Source organism: Hirundo rustica, chromosome 1, assembly GCF_015227805.2.
Source record: "Hirundo rustica isolate bHirRus1 chromosome 1, bHirRus1.pri.v3, whole genome shotgun sequence".
Taxonomy (NCBI): Eukaryota; Metazoa; Chordata; class Aves; order Passeriformes; family Hirundinidae; genus Hirundo; species Hirundo rustica.
The window spans coordinates 112,644,171-112,666,082 of NC_053450.1; the positions used below are offsets into that span (position 1 = coordinate 112,644,171).

General features: G+C 39.9%; 1 protein-coding gene across 5 annotated transcripts in view; it reads left to right on the forward strand.

The window, feature by feature from the left end:
• CPNE4 (copine 4) overlaps positions 1-21,912 on the forward strand; it is a 235,802-nt gene that overhangs the window by 107,162 nt on the left and 106,728 nt on the right. For 4 of the 5 annotated variants that reach the window (XM_040060835.2, XM_040060843.2, XM_040060866.2 and 1 more), the window contains one exon: positions 17,543-17,722. The exons of the other annotated variant lie outside the window; for it this stretch is intronic. In XM_040060835.2, coding sequence (XP_039916769.1) covers positions 17,543-17,722 — 180 coding nt within the window. The remainder of the gene's footprint in view (positions 1-17,542; positions 17,723-21,912) is intronic. 5 annotated transcript variants of the gene reach the window in all.

Below are 21,912 nucleotides of genomic sequence, written 5' to 3' on the forward strand. Positions count from 1 at the left end.
ACCTTCTAAAAAATAACCTGACCCCAACCTTTCATTTTCAGAGACTAGCCATTTACATAGCTGTACCATACTGTGATACATTAAGAGTTTGAGTGTACAGTGTTGTGGGTTTGTATTGCAGGGGCGAAAAATCCAAGATAATGTTCAAAAGAATTTGCAATTAATTGGGGTTTTTTGCCTTTGCCTTACAGTAATTCCATGCCACATTACAATTAAGGAATCACATTTAAAAATGGAAGTGTTCTCTCCAGAATGTAAGCAAATGAAATCAGTGCCCCTTTTCATTAAGGTGATTGTCATGATTAAGACAGATGCTGAAAGACCTTCTGCCTGGTGACAATTCCATAGAGGATGTTACAGTGTTTCTAGAATACAGGTGAGACATTTTTAAAGGTTAAAAATTAGATTAAAATTCCTGTTGCCTCCATATGGCGTAGGAGCAGATGTCAAGAACTGTAACTTTCTACTGCTGACGAAATCTTTTGTCGTTTATCAGTGGATTTTTTTTTTTTTCCTGTGTAAGCCAGTATTTTTATGGAAGTCCTTCCAAAAAATGCCAAAAAAGGCAGACCTGCTACCTGTTGGGAGTACCTAGGTCTTTTCTGAGTTTCTCTGCTTCACAGACCATGCTAGTTGGAGCGCTGAAGCCAGGGTCCATACACCCTGCCTCACTGCAGTAATTTTCAGTCCAAATGATGTGTGAAAATAAGTAACAGCATAATTTCCTGCTAGCATGAACAGTGCTCAGACATTTAGGAAAATACTTCTGCCCTTTTCGTGTAGCATTACCAAATGAATGCCCAATTATAGCTGTAGCAAGCAAAAATAAGCTTGATTTAAACTATTGAAATAATTGTTGTGTCTTTGTCATTTCAGAAAGGTTTTAAAAATTCTACCTAGCAAAAACTAATTAAAATAGGACTCAAATGCTATTTGAACATCAGTATTGTACCTATTAGAAAAGAAGACTTTTAAGAGTTACATTGCTACATAAGTATTATGAAGTGCTCCAATTCACAGAACACTTAGGTGCTTCATTACCTTTTTGCAGTCTGCTCATCCATTAAAATAGGAGAACTCTGAGCCTGCATGAAAGGAGGCACATAAATGCATTATTGAAGCCGGGTTAAACTAGCAGCACTACCTACTGTTCCATGAAAATTTAGTTTCTGACAAGCCTTGCAAAGTCTGGAGGATTTCATATACACACTGATAAACAATTTTCATAGAATAAATAGAGCAGCCCATGATTTTTTTTTAAAAAGGACATTTTTGGAAAAAAGGCACAGCTCTTGCAGTATTTGTAGAAGCACTGAAAAGCTTAGCAATGATTGAAGACCATCTTTCTGCATTGTGGATTTACATATGTTCTGAATATTGATATACCAAACATGGATTTACTGGCAGGAAAGCAATATTAAACGTGTTTAAACAGTTTAGGCCACATTATCACTGATGTGTGTGATCTGCATCTCCATATCAGCTGACAAGGGCACAGCTGCATGAATGTCCTTAAATCTTCCACCCCTTTTATATGGGTGCCTGCAAGGAAATAATCTGCTGCTGAGTTAGATTTTAGAAACATCCCCACCATATCTTAAAAGAGCCAGTTCTTGCCTTGAAGAGTCTATGGTTAGGAAGAAAATAAAGGCTGAGACTGTGGGGAGAAATGAAACAACAGATACAGTTTATAACTCATGTGCCTTGTTTTATAGCTTTTGATTCGAAGATTTCTTTGTTGTTGTTTGTTTTTGTTGGGGTTTTTTGCCTTTTTTTTGTTTTGTTTTGGGCTTTTTGGTTTTTTGGGGTTTTGTTTTGTTTTTTTCATAAACAGCGCATATACCAGTATTCATTCTGCAAAATTGTGGATCCAATGTATCTGATTCATCAAAGCTGTTTGCTCCATAAGGATTGCAGCTCATTATCCCTAATGGAATCGTGTCTGAAATATTCTCAGCAGTTCTCTGTGTTTTGGTACACCTGTCCCTTAAAAATTTTGTGGCAGCAGCTTGTACAGCCATGTTTCTATATATTATATTAGCACTTAGATTTCTCTGCAACATCATTCAGTAGTTAATGGAAAATCCCCGACATTTTTTAGTGCTGAGCTGGATTAGCAGAAGATGGTCCTTCCCTGCACCAAGACTGATGCTGAAATTGAGATAAGTGATTTACATTCCAAAGGGCTCATTAACCATCAGACTGCTATGGATTAGATTACTAATGATATCCTGATGGTTGCATGCAACTTCCAGCAGATTTTTTGGTAGCTAGCATTAAATCAATTTGAATTATAATGGGGAGTAGCAAATACATATGTGTTTTTCAGCAAGACTCTGTAGCTATAATGGGTGCCAGCTCTGTTTTTTAATTTTCACTAATGGTTTCGTGCTCATCCAAGATACTGTAACTCACAGGACAAAACAGGATGCTATGCTTGGGCAGTTTATGCCAGTTTCAAACCTGAGATGCCAAAACCTAAAAGCATTAAGTCCTTGCCTGATTCCCTACATGTGACCCAATGAATCATGGTATTACAGCAGGAGTTACAAAGTTGGACAAAACCAAGTTCATACATTTCAGGGCATTGCATCAACTTTCCTAGCTTAAGAGATCATTTAAAAAGAAAGGGATTGAGAAAAATCCATGTTACCTCCATTTTAGTTTTTTGTTGTCATCCAGTTTTCAAATTACTAATTTCTCCTTATGTTTCAGAACTTTTCCCCAAACCACAAAGAAAATAGCTTTAATTAAGAAAACAGTTATTTTTGCAGTGGGGGTCTTTATGAGAGATGCCAGAACTCATGATTCTTGCAGTTGGAAACACTGTAAAGGATAGAGAAGGTTACTGTGAGTATGTTTTCCGTGCATTTACCAACTCCCTGGCCCGTCTTCCATCACTCTCAGCAGCATTCCAGCACAACTTGGTGTAACTCTCAGGACAAATTTCATGCAATTCTCGTGCTTTTCTATCGCCCGTACTCCTTCATGGCTCAGAGGAGGTACATCCTCTTGTGGGTAACTTCCAAGCTGGGTTGTGCCTGTCCCGCGACGCACCACTTCATATCTGACCTTCAAAAGTGCTGAGTGTTTACAGTCCTTGCTGGAATCTGTTGGAGCACCAGGAACTCAGCAGCCTTAAAAATCAGACTGTACAGATCTTGATGGGAAGATGCTGAAACAAAGGTGCCTGAAGTAAAAGGCCGCTGCTGAATACATTTAACCTTACAAGATTTGCTTTGTGCAAATGCAGGAAGTGGTGTTAGAGACAAAATAAAATCTGCTAACTGGTTGAAATGTGAAGTCATTCCTTACCATTGATAAAATAAAAGCAAAGGTAGAAATCTGAAGTAGGCAAAGAAGGGTATATAAAGACCATAGGACTTGACCTAAATGAATAATTGATTGGTTGTACTTTCTTCCTGTTTTTCAATGTGTCTAGATGAAGAAAGGCATTCTCCTTGAACTACTTTCTTCTGCGTAAATAGGAGGATTCTCCTATCAAAAAGTTACAGCAAGAATTTATTAAAAGGGTTAGTTCTTGATTTAAAACAAGTTGGCCTTTTAGAGATGCAGAACATTTGAAGACCACTTCTGTCTCTGCTGTATCTGAATATTGATGTGTTTTGGCATGGTTGATATCTAGTGCACTTGTTTCTGTCTATTTGAAGCTGAAGAGAGCAGCGTGCCTGTGGTAATTCCTCTTTCATACCACCATCTTTTTATTCTGCAGGAATGCAATATGATAACAGGATGAACTTCACTCCTGTTTACATAATGAACGTTTCATCCTCTGGCTGTCACTTTTTCCTAGCCTGTTTTTTCCTCTAACCATGGTAGCTATTCACCTGTTCTTCTCCATATTGCATGGCACATCACTCTGCTAAATCACTAATGTCACTGCTTCCACCTGGCAGAAACCAAGTCCTGCTTTTGTTTCTCAGTGTGCAAGAAGAATGGGCTCCATGTTTTGGGCTGAAGTGCTGTATTGGGATGTCATTTAGTGCAGGATGTTTACATGTCTTTCAGGGCTGTCACCTGGAGCTCCAAACGAATGGCGGATTGATGGGGAATGGATTACAGGCTGGACTTCTTAGACATGTAACTTGCAACCTCCCTGTGTCCCCTCAGTCAGTGGTCAAATGGCCTAAGGGCTGTCTCACTGATACCTATGTGCAGACTATACTCTTACAGCAGTAGGATCAATGCAAGTTGCACCCTGACATGCTGCTCCTGGTTTCCGCTGCATGGTTCAGCCAAAATCCCTCTTGCACTCAGTTGCTAAAGGGAGAGTTAAGGTGCTGAATGATTTTCTGCACCATAACAGAGTGTGTCTAATGCCAGGATTGTTTGGGTAGGTGGCAGCCTGATGGTGGTTTTCAGAAAAGTACACCCCAGTGACGGTATACACAGTGTGCTTGAACCCATCCCTTCCTTGTTTAAATCCAGCCCTAATAACCCCAGCCTGTGGGCTGCAAAGGGCTCTGAGCTTCAACTACTACTAAGAGCATCCTCCAGTCCAGCCTTCACAGATTTGGGGAGGGACTGTTGATACAGAAGAAGTGCATTGCTCTAAGTCTCATAATTTGGAACAGAATGCCACAGTGTGTTTTCTCCCCAAACATCTACAGCAGAAAAAAATTTCTATGTTGTTCCAGGTCTAAAGACAAACTTTGTCAAGCATTATTTACATTTCTCATTTCTGTATCAGTTTGTTAATAGAAAATGCCATGATATGCAGAGAAGGTATTGAAACTTATTCTTGTCAAAGAGAATTTCAGAGGAGATATGTAGAGAGTAGGTAATAAAATCCTTTTTTTTTTTTTTTAAATATGGAAGCATTGGATAAATTGCTCAAGTATACCAATTGAAAAAAGCATCCTGAAATATATTAACTATGCTGAAAGGCCAGTTTATAAAACACCATTTATTTTATGCAAAGAAAATAAACACGTTCAACACTACAGCTACATAATAGCAGGACTGCTGATTTGCTGATTTTCGTTGCTTTTCGTTTCCATTGTTTAGCAAGACATGAAAATTAATATTTGAGTTTCGTCGACTTCAACATTACTGGTATCAGGAAAAGATCTCAAATACAGAGAGAGAACTGAAATCAAATCAAAGCTTTCTGTGGCTTATTACAGTTTTACAGCCCCTAAAAGTGGAAAAGCCTCACTGCTAAATGTGGTAATTCTGTGAGTCAAGCTTAGTGTTCTCTTGGGACAAGAATATACATGATCATATTTAGCTTTGTTAGTTTTTGCTCTTTTTTAAAAAAGACAGGGCAAAATTCAGGATATTTTAGCCAAAATGGCTCTTGGGGATGCTTTTCTTCCCTGACACAACTCATAGATTTTCAGCAGTGCCATCAAAATCAAATTTTAGGACCCCATGCATAAAGACCAAATGGCTTATTAATTTCTTAGTAACTAATTAAGCACGTCCCACTGCAGTGGTCTCCCAGAGCAGGAGGCAGGGGCAGGAAGCTGTGAGGGCTGTGAATAGCCTCGGGCACAGGACTTCTGAGGCACCAGGTTGTAACCCCAGGTGGGCTCTGCATGCAAACTGTGGGAACTGGGATCCTCTTTTACAGTCTGAGCATGCTGAACTGCTGGGGTGTGCTGAGTGTTTTGCCTCTATTCTCACAGTCAGAGCAGCCTGGGCAGTGTTTTCATTTCGAAGCTGGTTTTTTTCATGTCTGTGTGTCTGTCCTGGTTAGTTTAGGGACTATATGTCCCTAGGGCTCTCCTTAACAAGAGCCTCAGAAGGGAAACCATGAACTACACATGGACAAATCTCCATCAAAACCTGCCTTGCTACAAGGCTGCGTCTCCATAGATTCAGTCATAGCTCCGTTTTAAAATCTACCAGGAGGACCAAACCCTGCTGGCACTGCTTATTTATTGTGGCCAGTAGTATGTGCAGTTTCACAGGACTTCCTGGGAGTTCCATGGGGTTTTTCTGAAGGTTGCATAGACCTGGCTGCTCTGTGATGTGTTTGCCTTAGGTTTCTTGTATATCTGTACTGACCACACCCTAGGGCTTAACTAGTGAGCAGTGTCTTCCACAGGGTGTTGTGCTCTCCTTGTTTGCTGTTTCATCCTAAGCTAAAACCCTTGAGTGCCAGGGCTGAAAGATCTCATAGTGGGATATGCACAAACTGAATCATGGTGAAGCATGTATAATTACACCCATAAAACTGAATTTACAATATGTAGAGCATGATGGTAGGAAAAAAGAGTAGATACACGGACTACTCGCACTCAATGGAAGTACCAAAAGACTAACACTTGTCTTTTGCAATCAAATCTTGTGCTCACTAGTTGAAAAAAAGTCCACATTTAGCATCCCTGCTGTTGCCAAGAGGTGTACCAGGCTGAATTTGGTATGTTCTGAGCATTTTGTACCTCTTCACAACTACACATATACCAGTACACATCACAGTGAAAGTAAGAGGGACTAATGTGTATGTGTGCTGCACATATCTGATGTATGAGGACAGAGTGTTTACAAATAACTCCTGGAAAGTCATAACACTTTCCAGGAGGACCTAAAGCCATTACAGGAAGCAGCTTTAGCTGTTTATTGCCTGTGGTGGTTGTGTAGGCAAGTCAGATGTAGTAAAGAAGATCCCTGTATGTAGTATATCCCAGGCACCAGTCATTCTCAGGGAAGGGAAATCTCAGATTGAGCTTATACATCTTTGGATAGCATGCATGTATATGAAGCTTGATTACAAGGTTCTTGTTTCTCAGAAACCATTTTGAATTAGGTATTCCCAGATAATTACAGCAACCATAACTCGCTGAGATCCATGCAGTAGAAACCAAACAGGTCCCAAGTCAGGAGTTTGATAGGATGCTGTCTGCAAGACTGTAATACAACTCAGCTAAACTTGCTCTCTACTTCTAATTAGTTCTGTACTATTCAATACCAGAATGTGTGCTTGTGAGTATATTTGGGAGAAGAACAATGCCCTGCTCTATTTTCCTGGATTTTGCAGATGTTCCTTCGTAGTGGATCAAGCTGCTGGAATGCCACGGCTTCAGCAAATGTTGAGAAGCTTCAAAAGATCCATGTGACACAGAAGGAGTCAGAGTACTTTATAATGGATTTTATTCACAACAAATCCATTATTTTTCTAGGCTGTTATTTGAACCCATGGTTCAAATTCCCCAGTTGTGTGCGAAGACTCAAGCTGGTTTAAATGGACTTTATAAAGTGTTTCTTCTGGTATAGGAATTCAGGAAAAACTGGTAAAGCACAGTTTATCTTGTGTAATACTACTTTGCCTTTCTGCTGCTAATGATACAATTGATTTAGCAGTTGGAATACAACATTAAAAACAAATTATTAAATCTTTAATTATGAGTGCTTCATTAGAAAATTAATTTCTTATACTAACAACTTGACTAGGCCGATATCAATTGACATAATTCATTAACTCATCTGAGAATCTATATTAGTTATTACCTGGGTGTAAGAGACAGGAAATCTTTCTTATGATAAATAAATTATCAAAGTACTTTTTTTAGTTAGGTAATTAAAGAGCAAATTACTGAAGCAGCGTAGACTTCTTACGCAGTATAATGTAGCCCTACTGATACTCAGGAAGCAAAGATCATCCCATCACCTGATGTTTCTCTGTTCTCCATTATATGTAAATTCCTGAGAAACTGTATAATGTTGGGTTTTTCTCCTGATCAATCCTGTGCCACCATGAACACTTCTAAAGGTGTCTGTGCAGGGCTTAACTGGTGTTCAGCAACAGAAAACATCTGCTGTACTGTTCCAGTGGGCTGGCACTACAACATAATTGTCAATCTGCTAAATCTTTTGTCCTCCAGGTCATCAGGAAAAGAAGAAACATGACTGTAAATGCTGTAGAAGCCTGGTGCCCTGGATGTGAGATTTTCTGGCTTTCCTAAAAATTAGTTGTGGAAGTTAGTTTTGGAGTAATGAAAGGTGGAATTAGCATATAAATGCTTTGCATCCTGATTAGAGTAAGTTTTAATTCATTTCTTTGTAGCCACATGATGTAGCAGAATCTTGTTGTGTGAGTACAGTATTCTGTTCATGAACTGAGGATTCCCAAACAATGGCATTTGAAAAACTCAATCATCAGATGCTTAGTAAATTTTAAATCACACTCCATTTTCTGCATTTTTTCGTTACTATCATGCAGGCAAGGTCATCTGTTGCATTGTGAATTAAAAGAATATTCAAAACAATGTCAATTTACAGTAAAGAACTTAAAATTTAGCTTATCGGGAGACATTAAAATATCATCTGTATGGGGAAAAGCAGCCAAATATTTGACACATAAAAAACTCTCCCTTCTTCGACAGAAATAGTCAACAAAACTGTGTTTCTCCATAGAAGCAGATAAAAAAAAGAGCAACCAAATAACAGTGAAACTGAAACTGCTTCAGTGAAAACCTGTATTCCCAAGGCTGACTTTCTAATCTGTGAGGGAAACTGTGTGGACAATATATGGCTAAAGAGCTTCCAAATGACTGCATAGTGCTCTGACTTCTAGACAGCTGCCAGGTACTAAACTGCTTGCTAGCAATTCATGGCAAGTTGAAAGTGGAGCTGCATGGTAAAATATGTGAATATTTCTGTTTCCACTTCAAAGACTAGTTTTGTCCTCTGCAGAAAGCCTGTGTCCTCAGGGACATGTAAATTAAGATTTGATTGAAACTCTCAACATCAAATGAAGCTTGTGGAATAGTAAATGGCAGGTATCATAATCTTTGGGTGTCTGGGCAGTATCTGGGAAATCAAATAAAGAAAGATCTAGCATGGAGGCTTCAGGCCTCAGCTTGGAGGTAGCATTCAAGAGTTTTCAGTGCAAAAAATTAATTCTTTCTTAGGCCAGTGTAATCACATCTGAGTGAGTTATAGCACCTTATCCCATGAGTTGATGCAGGTCATTATGCTCTTGTGCTGTTTGCTGAGCGCTTGTTAAACATGCAGGGAGCACAGCACATGGATATCTCCTGCCATTGTGTGACTTCTATTAGGTCCTTCTGTGCTGCTTATGCTGGGCTAGGATGTGTTGAGTACCTCAGAAGATGCACTCTTTCATGCCAAAAATTCTATAGTTTTCAATTTTATGTGATTGTTGAGGCTCAGAAATCTTACCAGAATAAGGGGCTTTGGCATAATCATTGCTTGTCTCTATTTAATGACCCTGGCAGGAGGTAATCTGGTGCACCCAAGGGTGCAGCGCTCTTATTGCTACCTGTTCCAAAACACAACTTGGTGCATGGCCATGGTCATTCTGGGAAGTGTGACCTCCAGAATTTCAGCTTCTGCGCCTGCTCGCCTTGTGCAGAGGGAGTCGGGTTTGCTGGGCTTCCTCACTAGGAGACTGTAAGTGCGAACGCTCAAGCTTTTTATAAAAGATTATAAAGGAAACTGGTTCTTTGGAAATGTAAGCCTAAACTTTTCTGTACCCAAGAGGGTATTGTGTTAGGTCATCTCTGAGTGATAGTTCATAGCTAATTCTGAAGAAACCTTCATGGCTTAAGCAGGGATATGGAAAAAAGGGCTTTCTGCTGAGGCATAAGCAATACTCTGTACAGCGATAGTCAGGGCCAAAAGACTGAGACCCCTTAACCCCTGGGCAGAGCCTACCCTGGAGGCTAAATCAGGAGATTAAATCCTTGAACTGCTTTGCAGGAATTTCCACTGCTTGTCAAGAAGTTTCCCAAATCCATTATGTATACCTGATTTGATACTCTCTCTTCAATCTTGTCCTTCTTATCTCTAGCAGGATTTAAAATGTTACACAAAAAAATTCAAGAATCGTTGTGCTCCCATGTTAAATGTAAGATAATGTAAAATATCTTATGGAAGAGACAGTGCTATCTCTCTACGTTATCATGGTCGTCTCACTTTTCAGTCCAGTTAATCATTGTTCATTGGAAAGACCTTAATTTATCCTACATTAATGATGTGCTCTAAAGAGACGCTGAGTTTTTCAGGTTCACTGAGATGTTCTATAACTGACTTTTCAAAACTGGCTTGAATATTCACAGCGCAGCAGCTGGTGTGTTGTTCTTTATAGCCCAAGGTCAATAGATGGGAAAAAGCTTCATGCTTTACAGTTTTTGCCCATGGCAGTTGGGCTCAGAGAAGTGGCAGCATTTATGTTTTTCTTCAGTTGAAATGTCAGGGCTAGAGTTCTTTGTTATTCCACACTTTATGTCAAATCTAAATTCACAGGAGGCAAAACAGAGTTGGCTCACATGTTTTCCTCAGCATCCCTGAGCCTGGACTGGCCAGGCCATGAGTTCACCACCCCTTCCTCCCATCGGGGCTTCCACCCATAGATCCAGCAGACGGAGAGGAGTCAGAGCTGTGCTGGCAGCTGAGCCAAGACAGAGAGAGCCCAAGAGGCCAGGCCAGGTCAGGGGTCAGTCAGTGATGTGTATGTGTGCAATTGGAGCTCACTGGTAGCCCAGCACTGCATGATCCCAAGGTCCTGCTGTGCCGCTGTCCTGGTGTCCCTTCCTGCCCTCATACAGCCTGTGGTGACACTGATGTTGTTGGGGCTTGGCCAACATTCCCATGCCTCCAGTGCTATGACACTGCATTCATGTGTCAAGAAAATGGAGGGCAGTATGTGGCATTTTAAGGTATTTGCCAGGAAAGTTAAAGTCACGTCATGGGACATGGTCGCAATGTGTTTCTCTGGGAGAAGTAGTATTTTATAATGTATAGAGAGCAGAATGCAGAGGGAGCCATGTGAAATAACCTGTGGCCTGATGGCTCAGATGGTCCCTGAAGGTGTGAGGGATGAAAGTTAGTGTTTCTGGTCTACATCAGAGCCGACAGAGTCTGGTGTCCAGGAAGAGCAGCCGGCTTATTTTCAAACCTTTCTAGGCAAAATTTTTGTCAAGCCTCTGTTTAACCTGACTTCTTGTTTAACCCAAGTTCACGTTTGCACACTCTTTCCCTGTAATATGCCTGATCATCTCTTTACTTAAGGGACACAACAGCTATGAATCACTCCCGGTAATGCAGCTGGAGTCACAGTAGTTACCAGGAAAACAGTTAAAAATCCAAGGGAGTTACATGGAAGTCCAGCCAGATAACAATTTTAATCTGTTTGCTTTCATAGCAGTCCATACAGTGACTAAAATTATCACTCTGGCCCAAAATATTTGGGTTTCATGACATTAAGCTGAGAAGACTTGGTGTTCTCTAAGTCCTAGAACTATTTGAACGAAATGAAGGTGTTTCTTCCCTGAGGAGAGTAAACTAAAATCAGCTAGCTAGTACAGTCAGGAACAGTGTGACTGTGCATTAATGCAGTGGCAGAGCTCTTGCTTTTTTTCCCTTGTATGTGAGCTTTCCAAAAGGACAGTGAGCGGGAGGGATACCCATGAACTTTCCAGTGCTTTTATGCAGCCTAGAAAGCTTAGACTTACCAAAGTAATCAGTGACCACAACTGCACATGGTCTGAAAACTAAAGGGGAGTGTTATAGCTTCCTCAGAGATCTCTTTTGTTCCAGAAAACCAGTGATTCCCTCAGCACAAGGCCTCTCAACCAAATCAGGTCCTGCTTTCATCACACTGGGGATGGAACAGCACTCTTTCCAATCCCATGAAACTCCCCCATTCTTCTCCTTAACAATGTCACCACAATTTGCCTGGCACTAGAATTTTTTCTGTGCAACTGTATTGCACCCATGGGTTTTTTTGTGTTTTCTAGCTGTTAGAGCTTGGAGTTGCTTGGATGAGACTCTGAAACCTGCACAGGATTCAAGTCTGACAGGGTTCAGTACAAGCCCTCAAGTTTGACACTGAGTGACTGTGCAGTGACTGTTAGAGCTATCGGGTATGCTGTCTCTGAGTGAATGAGACAAACCCCATGCAAGCATCTATCAACAAGAGCATTTCTCTCTTCTTTTAAAAGCTATGAGCATATAAGGCAACTCCATCCATGAGCTTCTCACAGAATTTTTGCATAGTGTATATAATAAATTATCCACCTCTCTGCTTCAGAGCAATGAGAAGCAACTGAGCAAGTAAAAGTAATCAAGGAGAGGCTGGTCAGTGGCTGTTGGCAGAGAAATGGGCTTTCTTAATGAAGAATTTTTCAACTGAGAATTTATAATCCTGGTTTTCTTGTAATTTCAGTTGTCTGGGGGGGTTCTATATATTAGTTTTCCAGTGCTGGAAAGCAGGTCTTCATGACTCTGACTTAGAGGTTTAAAAGCTATCTAACACTTATCTAGACACACAAATAAAAGAAATCATGCAAATAATTTTAAGACCATTCACATTAAATGCTTCTCTTCAAGCCAGCCTGAGGCAAAAGGTTTCTGCTGACATAGAAAAGATTTTGCTCAGCCCTGAGCTCTACAGCCTGAAAAGAATTAAAGATCTAATTTCTTTCCAATGTTTTCAATCATTAATTAAACTGAAAACAAGGGCTATAAATTATTGTGACCTTTGCAATAACTTATCATTTGTGGGATAGAAATGTGATGCTGTGAAAGCGCTCTGAATAATAAAAAATATATTAATAACTTTCTTGGAAACCAGCAAGCAAAGTGTAAATTGCTTTCTGCTTGGTATCAAATTTTCATGTAAGGTACGTTATCATGGAAATTTTCAGTCTTGTTAAGATTCAGATGACCTAAAAATAATGCTACTCCTTCACCTCTGTACTTTTTGTCATCTCAGCTGACAAATGAGATTCTACTAGATTTAATCAGCATTTTATAATGGCTTCTACACAAAATAGAGCCTGTTGGTTTTCCCTTCTTGGCTTCTAAAATGTATAAGGAACAATGGGTCAATTTGTTGGACTAAGAAATTGCTAAAAATGCAAAAACCATAAAAAACACATTCTGGTTACATACACGTTCTCTGTTTAATGGTATTTGCATTTTTATGGTTCTTCAGCTAGGTTTTTACAACAAACACTGAAGGAACTGCAGCACCTGTATGAATTTTCAGACCATTGTTTTGTAAACCAAAGATCTTCCTTACTTCATGAGGCGGCTATACCATTTCATGAGCCTGATTAAAACTCCCAACCCCCCCCCCCACCCCCGCCCCTCTAAAATTGTCCTTTTGATGAGAACACAGTGAATTCGTCATGGCCCTTGGCTCCTTCACCTCAAAGATGCCAAGAAACAACCGATGAAGATATGTTTCTTTTGTGCTAGTTGCACGTTTGCTAGAAATACGGTGGAGAACAGATAGAACAGACTGCGTGGGACATGGAGTTCTTCACATCACTGATCTGTGCTAAACACTCAAGCATGGCCTCAAGGTGCAGAGCTTTGGGTCCTGTAGACAATTCCCCATTTTCCTGATTCCCAAGGACATAACGAGAAAGTTGTTTTTATGATCACTTGAAAGCCCTAGATACCTGGCGACACTAAGATTCTAGGTATTCCTTGTTCATCCCTGCTTATGCAATAGCTTAAACTTCATCTAATTTTGATAGAAGAATATAAAAAAGTTCCCCTCAGACTGAATCTTAATCATTGGCTTCAATTAGTGGTAGAAGATGGAGTGGAGATCCTTAGTTGATACTTCAGCCATTGAATTACTTCTTTGTTAGTGATTTTTTTCCTAGTATAAAGAACTCTTTCCTCACTGAAGATACCATATTTATCACAGTTCTGCAAAACTCACTGCTTTTCAGCAGCTCAAAGACAGAAGATATAAACAGCATAAGAAGCCTGAATTTTAGTATTTGTTCATCTGTCCTTTGTGCCTTCTTTAATTTGATGCTATCTGACTGCAAAGGCAGTTTTGCAGTTCTTCGGCAGTGGTGGTGGGCAAACAGGCAAATATTTCTGACAACTTTCCATCTATGTCAACAGTACCCAGAGAAAACAGCTTTCAAACTCAGCTTCCAGCCCCCTGTGAGTTTGGCAAGAGGATTCAGAAGGCCCGTTTTCTTTCCTATATTTTAATTCCTGCTGTTGAGACGGCACTTTGCACTGTGGATGCCAACTTTGGTGTTTGTATGTCATTCATAGTTCCCCAAGGGGAAGCTCACAGGGTGGCTGCATCCAGATGGGCCTGCCAAGTAATCCTGGCTGCTCAGCAGGGTGCCACCTTCTGTGAAGTGACAAGGACCTGGAGAGATGAAGAGGGAAAGCAGTGTGAGTCCGTCCCAGGAGGTGAAGATGCAAGTCCTTTTCTCTGTTTAAATTGTCCTTGAAGAGAAAGTGCAGATGAAGCTGTACCATGAAGCAGATGTTCGGATCATGGTGTCAGATGAACGCTGCTCTTTTTAAGGTCAGTTTTACCTCTTGACACAGCCCAAAGGTGCATGTAGCCGTCAGTTGTTTCTTTTGGAATTTTTTTTTGCTTCAGTGAGTTGGAGAAATTCCTTGTTCTAGCAAAGTCCCAAAATAACAGATGGCTTGTATGTCAGGCATCAGCAGATCATAAAGTTGTGGGCATGACCCCTGTCCATGTCCTGTTGAAAAATCTGCCTGTTGTCAGGGTTAGGGTTTTCTGTAACATGACCAAAAGTGTAAATCCCACTCACTTATAACATACTGTCGTTGGACTTTAAAGTTGTCTTCCCCAAAAGTAATGGAGATTTAGTGTTCTTCATTATGTTTTGGAAAACATTCATGCTGAGAAATTTTAACTTCCTGACTGCTCAGTTAATGAGGCTGGGCAAAGCTAAACTTTTTCTTTAAGCATTTGAGCCTTTATCATCCATATAAATGAAAGTGCTATAAGTGATTTTCGGTGACAGCGGGATTAAGGGCATATGGCTTGAGGCTGACATCTTGTCAGACTGCTATGAACCTGTATTTTGGGTCAGCATGGAGGATGACACTGTATTTTTGATTGAAATTAAACAGGTCCTGCAGGTATAAGGATAACTTGTGGTCAAAACCAGGTCAGGGTTTTTTTGTTGTTTTGTTTTGCTTTTGTAATTGCCTGCAGCCCTGTAGATTATGAACTTTTTGATGATTACCAACATGAAACTGCACTTAGCAACAATATTTTCACCAGTTTTCATTAGGGTTTTATGCTCATCCAGCATTTCTAAAGAGAGTGTTAAGGCTTTATGATTAAATATGAGACCAAGAATACTCAAGAAAGAACAGTCTTTAAAAAGTGTCAGGAGTCAAGTGGACATTATACCTTGTGTTTATATAGCGTCTCCTAACCAGGGTGTTCCATGAGATTTGGGGAATTTTTTGAGTTGTTCTGTTTGCCATGGCTTCTTCATCACGAGTCACTCCAGCTGGTTATCAGTGCTCAGCCCTGCTGCACAGTAATCAAAGCCAGGGAATGAAGCTGCTGAGGATGCTTCCAGACTATCTAGCCAGGGAGTAGGGCAACTGTGAAATATGCTGACAAAGCAGACTGGAGGCAAGGTAGATTAATAGGGGTGAGTGCTATAGCTGATGGCTGAGAGGGGCACAGAGAATTATGTATTGCTTGTGGAGCTGTTGGCATTGCTTCTTTTGATACAGGTTTTTCTCATGTAATCCCATGCTCTGACATGCTGGCTTGATGTCTCATCTCAATAATGTTGGAGGACTGGGGGAATACAGTGAAATGGCTATATTTCAGTATGGCGTCTGTCAAGGGGATGTCAGTCAATCACAGGCTGGAAAAAGCAAGCAATGTCCTACCTCTGTGTGAGACTGAAATTTGTAATGTCTCTGTGTGCAGACCTGTGCCTCCATTTTCAGGCACTTTACTCCCTTGAGCAGCCACATATTTAACCTGTGTTAAGTGCAAGTGTAAATCTTGATGTATTTCACAGTGGAGAACCCTTTCCATTAGAAAGGAAGAGATGAGGTGAAACAACAAAAGGAACTTCAGTTACTGCCTGAGATCCGCTGTACCAATGAAGCAATTAAAATGATGCCATTGAATTAACAGTTCATAAGCAAGGAACGAGTTTAGCCACATTGCTGTGGCTGTGAAAAAAGATTTTAAATCATTCATTTAAATGTTTTGATTATTGGGTCTGCTGAAGCACTAGTTCATGAGATGACCACTGTTCTGAAGTGAATCAGATCACTTTTCACTTAGAAGAGGTCTCAGGAATGTCTCAGTGAACTGATTAGTCATCTGACATAAGAAATATTTCCTGTTGTAGCAGTAACAGTGATTTGGAGTCATACTGATTGCTAGTGGAGATAACAAAAAAATTTTGAGATAGACCAGCGTCTGAATTAAGGTAGATGGCATCCTTTATCACCTTATATTATTCTAATTATTCTTTGCATGACTGATATCAATCCCATCATTTTTCACTTAGTCCATGCAAATTTACTAAGAATGAATATGTAAGCGAGGTTGCTTTTCTCTTTGTGATGGTCTCATCCTGACATAGAGCACGTTGGCACAGCTGTATGAGAAGGCAGCAATGGTAACACTGGTTTGCGTCTATTCCATGAGTAGTAGCATCTGTTTGACGATTAGCTAAAGAATTTCGGCTGTCAGAGTTGTCAATCTGACACCTTTGATGAGCACTAAAATAAACCTGTTCTATAAGGAACTGTTCATTTTTTACCCTGTTGTTGATTTGCTTGACTCTTTGTGTCCTTGCCGATAACTACTAGAAAGGCTAATGCGTTATAAACTCTGAAAAGTGAAGCAAGCGGCTGTCATTTTTTGCACAACAGATGTTCCTGATCAGGAATCAGACAAAGGATCTCATCACTCTTCCTCTGAGCAATTTAATTTGTCTGTTCCATGGCACTCCAGCCACCTCCTATCTAGTGACTGATGTGCCCAAGTCCTACTTCATTTCAGGATCAGTTCCTTTAATCTTACAGAATTATTAAGTTTTTTTCTGTGTCAGGGCAAAGAGAGTGGGAAAAAGGAAATTGCTTCATTGCTTACGTTGTCACCAATGATGCATCATAATGAAAAATAGCAAACCCTATTTCAAAAATAGGAGACCCAAGTACTACATCTTAAGAGAACTAGAAAGTAATCTATGAGCACTTTTTTAAAGAAATGGCAGTATAGATTTAATGATGTTTCTTTAGAAGTTTTAAGACTCAGAGGCAGGAATAAACAGCGTATAACCCATCAGATTCTTGCGATGCAACTTAGCAGGATGGAAAAATGTATATATTTTTAAGAAAAGCTGTTGCTGTGGAATCAGTTCTCCACTCCTTAATCACGCTAATTGTCTGAAATGAGTAATTACTGGTGGTATTACTCTCTTTTCCATTTATTTTCATGAAACTGTATCACTCTGCTGGTTTTTTGTAGTGATGGATGGGTACTGCTGGAGATGCAAATTCTGTAGTTATTCTGTAGTATATTTCCCAGATATTCTGCTAAAGACTTGCTGGAAGGGAGAGGCAAGGGAAGGTGGTCTTGCCTTGTGCTTGTGGTTAGCTCAGCACAGAAAGGGCAGCTGCTGCTGACAGTACAAACAGGACTGTCCATGGCCACAGTCCCAGCTGTCAGTCCTGATAAATGAGCAAAGTGTATTTAAGGAGCTCATTGTTGCCTATCACTGGTAGAAAGAGAAGCCTCTCATGTGACCTCTTTTTGATTTGACAGGTTGACAGGACGGAAGTGATTCGAACCTGTATAAATCCTGTCTTCTCCAAGCTGTTCACGGTGGACTTCTATTTTGAAGAGGTGCAGCGATTGCGGTTTGAAGTCCATGACATTAGCAGCAATCACAATGGGCTGAAGGAAGCAGATTTCCTCGGTGGCATGGAGTGCACTCTAGGACAAGTACGTGTCGCTGCCATTTTCCCCCTGGCTGTTCATTTTTTGTATATGTGTGAAATGTGTTCTCTGTTGAGTGACTGATGGGGGAGATTTGTCATTCGTGGCAAAATTCATAACTGGTGCTTTGAATGGGATAATTGAGAACTTCTGCTGGTTTGTTTTACTGCTGTAGTACAGCTTCAAGTCAGCCAGTACTTATCAGGAATGGAAGATCAGTGACCGGCCTTGGACACTGAAAGCCCATGCTTATTAGGCCAGCATTGGAAAATAGACTGATTTTGAAGAAAGTTTTTGTTCCTAATGTTGCATGGGATTGAAAGCAAGTTCTAAGTCCAAGAAACACTTAAAGATATACTTTATTCACATAGGCTAGAGCCTGGTGATGTGGCAAATAGAGAGATAGGGTTGGATTCATCTCCCTGACCCTCAGTCATCCAAAAGTTAGGTGTCTAGACTAAGTTACTCTTCTGATTTCCATCTTTAGTTCAGTGGAGAGAAACAGAGAGTTCCAACCATTGATTCATTCTGCCTGAGACGCCTATCATAGATTAGGATAAATTGTCTTCAGGAGATACCTGTCTTTCCTCATCAGTTGTCAAGAGAGTCTAGACAGCTGGCTTAGGGAAGATACTTAAGTTTTTGGATTTCTAAATTTAAAGGTGATGAGTCCTACCCACAAGATCAATACCTAGATGTCATCATAACCAACTCTGTGGTGAATGGCTGACTAGTGGCACACTACAGTGTCCTAGGCATCACAGTTTATTTCAGACTGGTAGGTTTTGTCATGCAGGGTTTCATAGCAGATTTCTGCTCTGTCCATAATGGCAATGCCAGATTTCACTGAGCTGAAATTTCTCTGATTTATTCTCCATGCTGTGGTAACTTGTGTGCCAAGAGCAGGAAGTGCTTTTGTGTAGAATAACCTTTGCAGTGCTTCCACATTAAGTTTGTATTATGAACAGGATAGCATGTCATGGAAGATGCTGCAAAGATTTGGCTCCCTGTTTTCTCACCTTTTGTTGCTCTTCCCTCAGCCCCACCACACAGGAATTCCTTTGATTTTCTTCTCACAGCTATTTTACCAAACATGCTGGATGATGAAAAGTTATCTCAGCAAGAGAAATAATATGAAATATATGCATTTACTAAACCAGAAGCTTAAAATAAAGATGTTGGTATTTAGGATATTTACAGTGCACTATAAAGTCTGTTCCTTTTGACAGAATTTTTGTGGTTTTAATCAATGAAAATAAGGCATCCTATAACACCAAGGAGAATGGGAAACAAAGCAAAATGTTATTATAATGTTCTTCTTGCTTAATTGGCTTGAAAAAGAAGGGGGGGGGGGCGGGGCGGAATGTCACTGCTGCTGCCTGTAGCATAAATGTCTTTATAATGATTCGATCTCTATAAATAGCACACAGCTGGGTTGTTTGCAGTGTAATTTTAATGGTAACCAAGAAAAAAATAACAGTGTGAGTTCTGCTCACAGTAATGTAGCCTGGAGGAGTCTGATCTCGTATTTAGACATTTTTTGGAGGTGTTTCTTCCCCCCGCTTTCTAGTTTTTTACCTATATAGAATTTAAAACTGATTTAGGAAACTCCAGTATAGTAGCACTGGAATTATCATCCAAGTCAAGCCTTTGTGAGGACTCCAAAGTTGAAAATCCTACAGCACAGGCTGTACATATGGAGCTTGTGCTCTTTCTTAGCTGTATGGTGTAATTACAGCATTATTTTAATGATGATAATAGATTAATGGCTTTTTTTTGAGACAATTTTGATATGAATTTGTTGTTTACATCACTTTAATGCCTGAATAAAACAGAATATTGTGTGAGAGTGCATGTCTGCCTCCCAACTCACTTTCCCAGTACAAGTAGGTCTTACTGAGACATCCAGGAAAGCTGTAGAATTTATGCATAGTCTGAAAGACTGATGTTCTTCCCACCCCCCATAAAAGTGCCGACTTCTATCGCTGTGTTTTAGGTAAGAGTTGATCTCTAAGACATTCACTGCTACCTGTACCTATTTTTAGATCATCACTTAGATCTGTGATCTTTACCCGAATCATGTAATACTTCTACCAAAACCAAAATTAGTACAAATAATAAATGCTGTGAAAGAAATAGCACAGTTATACAGTAAGGAGTGAATTTTGTCTTTATTCTGATCTCAGTCTTACATGTAGCCTACCCAACAGGTGCAAGTTTGCTAGAAGTTTGAGGTCTTGGATGCGAATGATGAAAAAATGTGTTCCTTTGGAAGGTGTCATTAATCTCCTTCCAAATGCTCTAATAAATTTGTGTTCCATGAGAGTGATGAGGATGCCTGTTAGATCCTGAGCCATATACTGTCTAGAGACATCCCACTGGACTTTCAGCAAGATTTGTTTATACTGCTTTTGCTAGGACAAGTTAATTCTGTGCCTCTACTGGTAAAATACTGTGGTTAGCAGCATCCTGGCGTGCAGTCAGTCATACCTGGATGTGAAGAGGAGATTCATCAACAGGAATTTCTTACGCCACAGCATTTAAACATGGTAGAACAAATGGTTGTGGGTAGATACCTAATGAGTGTAATTACATAAAGGTCAATGTGCTGAATAGAGACATTTCCTCAAAGTGATTTGTTTTGTCCACCACGCTTAAAAGTTTCCCTTCCAAAAAACCAATAGCAGATTATCTTTTGAAGGGTTTGACAGGAGCAGGCTTAGTATGAGATGTTTAGGAGGGATTTTTTTTGTGTGTTTTTCAGAACTAAAACTACTGTTCCTTCTACTGAGAAAGGCTCTTTCTACATTCCAGTTTCCCAGCTTCTTGAATGTCCTGGTAATGTGCAGATTGGCAGAATATTAACAAACATGTTCTCTACAGTTGGAATGATAACCAAATCAAACAAATCCTAAAATATTAGAGAAGGTAGGAAAGTCAAAAGTGTGAACAAATTTATCCGAGTTAACAGCATTATCTTAAGATATGGTCTGCAATTACACATAGTTTATAAAATGGAGTTTCTCAAGGAACTTCACATCAAGAGAATGTACCATACTCCAAGCAGTTAGGCTGTCTGTGTTGTATTGTTTAAATAAAGTGACATTGTTAAATGATAGGTTAAGGTGCATAACTAAAACCTATAATTTTAAAAAATATGTTATTATTTTTTAATTTTGCATTTAATTTCTAACTAAATTCATAAAGCTAATATCTAATAATACCAATAACAATTTAACAATTTAAGTTTAACAATTAAGTTTTACAGTCATATGGTAGCTATTTAATCAAGGAAACTGTACCCTGTTTTGCTTGTAACCTCACAAAGATTATTCTTAATTAGGAGCATATTTGTGAAATTAGATCCATAGAGTCCTAGCAGGGTTTGGTTGGAAGTGTCCATAACGACCATCTAATTCCAACACCCATGCCATGGGCAGGGACACCTTCCACTAGACCAGGTTGCTCCAGGGAATGTGTGCTTTTCTTGTTCATATCATAATTTAAGTGAAGGAGGGATTCCTGGGGTCTCCAGTTCAATCTGCTGCTCAAAACAGGTAAGAGCAGATTGCTCAGGGGTTTGTCCAGTCCAGTCTTGAATGACTGCGAGGATGGTTATCATAGCCTCTCTGGGCTTCATCCCAGTGTTTGTCACCCTCACAGTAGTGATGACTTCCTCTGGATGCTATGAATGAATTCATACCTCATCATAGTTTTAGAGATGTCTGTAACTTTGGAGAGTAGATTCTTCCCTCCTTCCTCTTTGTTTTTCACTTTCCCCTTCCCTGTACCTAGAAAAAGTGTTCAGGTACTCTACTCACCCAGACTAATCACTAAGTGATTAGTCTGGGTGAGTAGAGTGCCTGAACTGAATCCTCACCTAGTCACAGGGTTTTTTACTTCTGTTGCTTTTTGGTTTCTCACAAAATATGTAATTGTTTTGAGTGTCAGGAGATAGATTGATTTTTGTTTAATGGGTCAGGGTTTTATGTACATGAAAAAAAATCTAGGAAAAAATATTAGATGGAAAAGCACAGTCAGAAATTTAACGGTCTGGTTTTCATGGTATTCAGCAGGGATAGTGTGGTGATTTGACCTTGGCTGGGGTGCATGGTATGGAAAATCCATTTGGTTAATTTGGGTGAGCTGGCCTCCCAGGATCTTGCCCACCCTCAGCCCCTTTAAGAGGGGGGTAA